Source organism: Schistocerca nitens, chromosome 4 (assembly GCF_023898315.1).
Source record: "Schistocerca nitens isolate TAMUIC-IGC-003100 chromosome 4, iqSchNite1.1, whole genome shotgun sequence".
NCBI classification, from domain to species: Eukaryota; Metazoa; Arthropoda; class Insecta; order Orthoptera; family Acrididae; genus Schistocerca; species Schistocerca nitens.
In genome coordinates this window covers 863,855,693-863,861,692 of record NC_064617.1, presented here as the reverse complement: position 1 = coordinate 863,861,692, position 6,000 = coordinate 863,855,693, and the positions used below count along the sequence as shown (strand labels likewise).

Below are 6,000 nucleotides of genomic sequence, written 5' to 3'. Positions count from 1 at the left end.
GAATTTTGTTAGCATTTTCATACTTACAAAATTCTTGGGGGGCTATTGTAATGGAACAGATAAATAGACGTCATTTTATTTTATTATACACTAAAGTCGTGTTGAAAAAAGCTTTGGCTTAAGATAATACTAAGTTAGGTGTTGCGATCAATAATCGATATTGGAATTGTATGTTCTTTGTAACTTATGACCGTGATCTTTGGTCTACTATGGGTTTTCGGCCACTTGTGTGTTGGCCGCGGTTGAGTGTAGTTGTGCATATAGTTCTTGCAATAAATGTGTTTGATATAAAGAAACCGTGGAATACTGCGTCATTTTTCGATAGTCCAGTAATAATTAAAAAACCCGCACCTTTTTCTTGGACCCAAAGCAGCCAAGGAATCATCGCCTAGACAACAAGAAGCCACATGGACAACGCAGACACAGCAGCATCAACAAAGGAGGCATCATGGCCAGCTCTACTAAATTACTTCACAGCCATTAGCCACACCGTAACGGTGTCCTTATGGAGTTAACTTTTCCTGAGAAGTAGAGCGGGTTCGTGACAAGACACAAACGAACACAAACATACACACAAAATTCAAGCTTTCGCAACAAACTGTTGCCTCATCAGGAAAGAGGGAAGGAGAGGGAAAGACGAAAGGATGTGGGTTTTAAGGGAGAGGGTAAGGAGTCATTCCAATCCCGGGAGCGGAAAGACTTACCTTAGGGGGAAAAAAGGACGGGTATACACTCGCGCACACACACACAGATCCATCCACACATATACAGACACAAGCAGACATATGTCTGCTTGTGTCTGTATATGTAAGTCTTTCTGCTCCCGGGATTGGAATGACTCCTTACCCTCTCCCTTAAAACCCACATTCTTTCGTCTTTCCCTCTCCTTCCCTCTTTCCTGATGAGGCAACAGTTTGTTGCGAAAGCTTGAATTTTGTGTGTATGTTTGTGTTCGTTTGTGTGTCTGTCGACCTGCCAGCACTTTCATTTGGTAAGTCACATCATATTTGTTTTTAGATATATTTTTCCTACGTGGAATGTTTCCCTCTATTATAACCATATATATATATATATATATATATATATATATATATATATATATATATATATATATATATATATATATATATATATATACAAATGTCTGCTTGTGTCTGTATATGTGCAGATGTGTGTGTGTGTGTGTGTGTGTGTATACCTGTCCTTTTTTCCGCCTAAGGTAAGTCTTTCCGCTCCCGGGATTGGAATGACTCCTTACCCCTCTCCCTTAAAACCCACATCCTTTCGTCTTTCTCTCTCCTTCCCTCTTTCCTGATGAAGCAACCGTTGGTTGCAAAAGCTTGAATTTTGTGTGTGTGTTTGTTTGTGTGTCTATCAACATGCCAACGCTTTCGTTTGGTAAGTTACATCATCTTTGTTTTTAGATATATTTTTCCCACGGTTTACTTAGGAGGTCTGGACCATGTGTTTCTAGCAGCATGGCAAACAAAGGTAATGATAAGAACAAAAATTATATTGGGCTCATATTTTCTTCCAATCATATTTTTCAAAAATGTATAATAAACTGCAGTGTCTTTCCATAAGGGACAAAGATAAATAGAAAATTCATCCAGATAAATGTATTTGTAACATTCCATCCTCTTTCCATCTATGAGAGTCTTCTTTGTCAAACAGTTTGAGTTTCATCCCCTTCTCTCTTCTTGCGCTTCGTGTTATGGTCCGATTTACTTACACAAGACAGACCTGAAAATATGAGTAATAATTCATTAACACCAGTAAAATTTATTAGCTGACAACATATATTTTATTTCAAAGTACATGGGAACTGCCCTAGCTTCCAAAACTGCCGGTTTCTTCCTGAAGGAGGGAAGGAAGGGTTGAGGAAAGTTATAAGGAAGCAAAAGTCACTCTTAACGCAAGATGAGAGGGAACCATCTATTGTGAAGATGAGGAGAGACAAAGCTTGATGAACATACAGCTATTTCAGTAGTGAAAAAGCTTTTCTCGTGGCAGCAGGACTGCCTGAAATGTTTTACGAGATGTGATTGAAAGTTTTAAGAATGGATCCGCTACTGCTTACTGGCTTGGCAGGCAGGTAAACAGAGGTTGGGAAGTGAGTCATTGCCTTGTCCTTGAACACCCTCTGACAGGAAACTGCGTTTCCTGTATTCAGTTCATTGTGGCAGCTGGTTGAGTGGGGGTCTGTTAGGGTTTGTTGCCGGATTCTGTCTGTGTGAAAACAGATATAAAAACGGAGAACCAGTTTGTGTGAGATTTTGTTTTAAAACTCGGAAATCAGTTTCTGAGACTTACAAACTATTAAAAACAGCTTTTGGAAATAATTGTATGTGCCAGTCAAATGTTTTTTTCTGGTTCAACAGATTTAAAAATGGCCGCGAATCATTTGAAGATGAACCACGGTCCGGTCGTCCTTTCACCTCAAAAATGAATGAAAATGTTGTGAAAGATTGCAACTTAGTGCGCTTTGATTGTAGACTTACAATTAGGGAGATGGCTGATGAACTTAATTTAAGTTTTTATGCAGTTAAGTCAATTTTAACTGAAGATCTGAACATGCGTTGATTGTTGACAAAATTCCTTCCAAAAGTGTTGCCAAGTGACCAGAGACAATACCGACTTGAAGTGTACTAAGAACTGATTAATTGGACTAAAAATGACCCAGATTTTTTAAATAGCAGGTACAAGATGCCGAGAAAATCACTGCTTCCCATTTTACAAAGAGTGTAACCACTGAACATGTAAATCAATTGCAGAATAACAAAAGTATCTAATTCTATATATGTGAACTAGTTGTCTATGCCTTACAATCCTTTCCTGGAAATTTATTTACTTTACAGAGTCCATGGGGAACCTGTAACTACAATCCTTCCTTGGAAATTTATTTGCTATCTCAAATTTTCCTTTGCCTTTCCTTTTATACTTTTTATGAAAATGTTAATAAATACTATATACTGAGCATTATTTCAGTTTATTTGCAGTGTAATTAACATAAAAATAGAAAATAATAAAAAGTTTCCACATGAAAATTTGACCCCACAACCCTCAGATTACCATTCTATAATCTTTCCATTGCAGCATCTCGTGCCTCTCCTGACCCATGCCAAAAATGCTATTTTTTTGTAAATGCTTGGCCATCTGGCGCTCCAATTTCTGTTACTTTCATTTCTGGCCAGGTCCTACATATGTAATAAATCTGTAAGAAACTGATGATTAGTAGGCAAGATCCCCTTGTAAAGGCCGAGGTGACCGCATTCCAAAGTTTCCAGGTGCCCATCACATTCTATAGTCTCGTGAGCTGTCATATGCAAAAGAAATGTACATCAACTACAAGCTTGTTAAATGAAATTCCCTAGGTCCCTTCTACAAACGACAGGGAGAGACAAATTACAAAATGAGCACACAACCTGCTTATGGAAGTGAGCATGGAGGAAGCGTCACTGCAGTAAGCGGAGTTCTTTTGTCATGTGAAACAGATGCAGCCTAACTGAATTCCCCACCAGTGCTTACCAAGATGAAGACCAGCTGGAGATCCAAGAAAGAGGGAACTGGACCAGACTGACAAAGACTCCGAAAGGAGAGGGAATGCTGTCATGAGAGGAACAAATCTATCAAGGCTGAAAGAGATAGAAGCAGATTGTTCAGAATCATCCTGCCCAGCTTGCTGGAAGAACTCCCTAATGATGATGATGATGATGATGCCATAACTCATTAGTGAATGGAAATATTTAGAATACACTAGTTTTTCTTTCCATTTTCAAATCACTTATTCCAATAATCTCATATACTGAGAACATATTTGAACTAACACACTTGATTAATTCTAAAAAGAAACAACATATCAAATTGTTTTGTAAATAACTCAAAATTACCAGATGGTGTCTTGTATATTGTGATTATTGTTATTAATGTTACATCAAAATCTACCTCTGAGCACATGTTTCAAAATGCTGATCACTGCAATATCTAAAGTATCAACTCTTTCTATCCCTTCTCACTGTATGCGACAACTCTTCCTTTATCAGTACCTAACTGCAATAACTGCATTTTTAGTTATAACCATACATATTAAGCATTTCTGTATCAGTGGTCAAATGATGTTTGAAAAATATACTACACCTACAAGATTTAGCAGCTGCAGTTCATCTCCACAAATCAGAAGTTAAATGAGTTTTTTTAAAACTTCCAATATTTTGATGCAATAACCCTTAATCTTCTTTTTCTCCTCAGACATTTCAGACCAAAAATTTGTAATTATATTTATTTCTTTTCATAAACAAAGTAATGTGTGTAGTTGGACTTTCCCGGCCTTCCAAATGTAACAATTATTTTTGTTGCACTCTTGAATGTGTTAATTAAACTGTGTAGCTAAACAGTAATATGATGGAAGAATAATATGACAGTCAACTCAAAGGAAACAGCTGAGGCACAAAACAAATCAAGTAAACATTAATGATTGGTATAATCTGGATGGTTGATTTGGGAGGGGGGAGGGGGGGGGGGGGCGGACCAAAGGTATAATCTGGATTACAAAAAAAACACAAATGTATGTATATGCTTAAGTGAAATTGTTTACTTAGTAGAAGGCAGTAATCATTCAATCTTACTGTCATTAATAAGCATATGGTGTTATTTTGTATTACAATTCAAACATTGGTTTGGAAGTTATGTAAATGCATATTATTTTACTACTCCGGTCCTGTAACAGTCTTATCCACCCCACCAGACATGGCTTCCCTGAAAGTAGCCATGTAATATTCTTGCTCAACTGCAATAACTGCACAGCTTTTTGCACTGAGTTGAAGTCACGGGGTATCTCCTAATATTGTGTCAGATCTCCTTTTGCCCGGTCTAGTGCAGCAACTCGATGTGACATGGACTCAACAAGTTGTTGGAAGTCCCCCTACAGAAATATTGAGCCATGCTGCCTCTATAGCCGTGCGTAACTACGAAAATGTTTCTGGTATAAGATTTTGTGGACGAACTGACCTCTTGGTTATGTCTGATGAAAGTTTGATGGGATTCATGTTGGGTGATCTGGGTGGCCAAATAATTCGCCCAAAGACTCCGCAATGTTCTTCAAACTAACAGTGAACAATTTCATCCCAGTGACATAGCGCATTGTCATTATTGTTTGGGAGTATGAAGTCCATAAATGACTGCAAATGGTCTCCAAGTAGCTGAACATCAACATTTCCATTCAATGACTGGTTAAGTTTGATCAGAGGATGCAGTCCATTCCATGTAAACACAGCCCATACCATTATGGAGCCTCCACCTGTTTGCACAGTGCCTTGCTGGCAACTTGGGTCCATGGCTTCATGGTGCCTGCGCCACACTCGAACCCTACCATCCTTGTCTTATTTTGAAGTATTCAGAGTTCCCCAATGGTGTTCTAATTCTACAATTGTGCCCTCTGTACATTGTCTTTAAAACATTAATGTATCCATCTTCTATATCTTCTTCATTTCTTCCCAGAGTCTTTCCCTGTCAACTGAGTCATATGCCTTTTCTATGTCTATAAAAACCATTATCACCCTTTTGTTATACTCCCAACTTTTTTCCAGCAGTTGACGGATAGAAAATATCAGGTCGATCGTGCTTCTTCCTTTCCTAAACCCATGCTGTTCTTCACTCGGCTCCTTTTCTATCTTTTCACTTATTCGATTTAGTAAAATTCTTTCAAAAATCTTGGCTGTATGACTCATAAGGATTATTCCTCTGTAGTTTTTACAAAGCCTTTTATTGCCTTTCTTGAAGATGGGAACAATTTCTCCTGTTCTCCAGTTGTCAGGTATTGTACTATTTCTCCACACTCTTGATAGTACTCTATACAGCCACTGCATTCCCACTGGACCTGCTGCTCTTATCATGTCCACTGATACTTCATCAGGTCCTGGGGCTTTCCCCCCATTCATCTTCTTCACAGCTTTTTCCATTTCTTCCCGTGTAATTTGCCCTAATTCTGCTTCCCAACTTCTC

General features: G+C 38.2%; 1 protein-coding gene across 1 annotated transcript in view; it reads right to left on the bottom strand.

Moving 5' to 3' along the window:
• Window positions 1-1,521: 1,521 nt before the first annotated feature.
• Window positions 1,522-6,000, bottom strand: part of LOC126253326 (DNA polymerase subunit gamma-1, mitochondrial) — a 144,733-nt gene continuing 140,254 nt past the window's right edge. Inside the window, exon 13 of the mRNA XM_049954590.1 lies at window positions 1,522-1,743. Within this exon, the coding sequence (XP_049810547.1) occupies window positions 1,667-1,743 (77 nt within the window). The 3' untranslated portion in view covers window positions 1,522-1,666. The remainder of the gene's footprint in view (window positions 1,744-6,000) is intronic.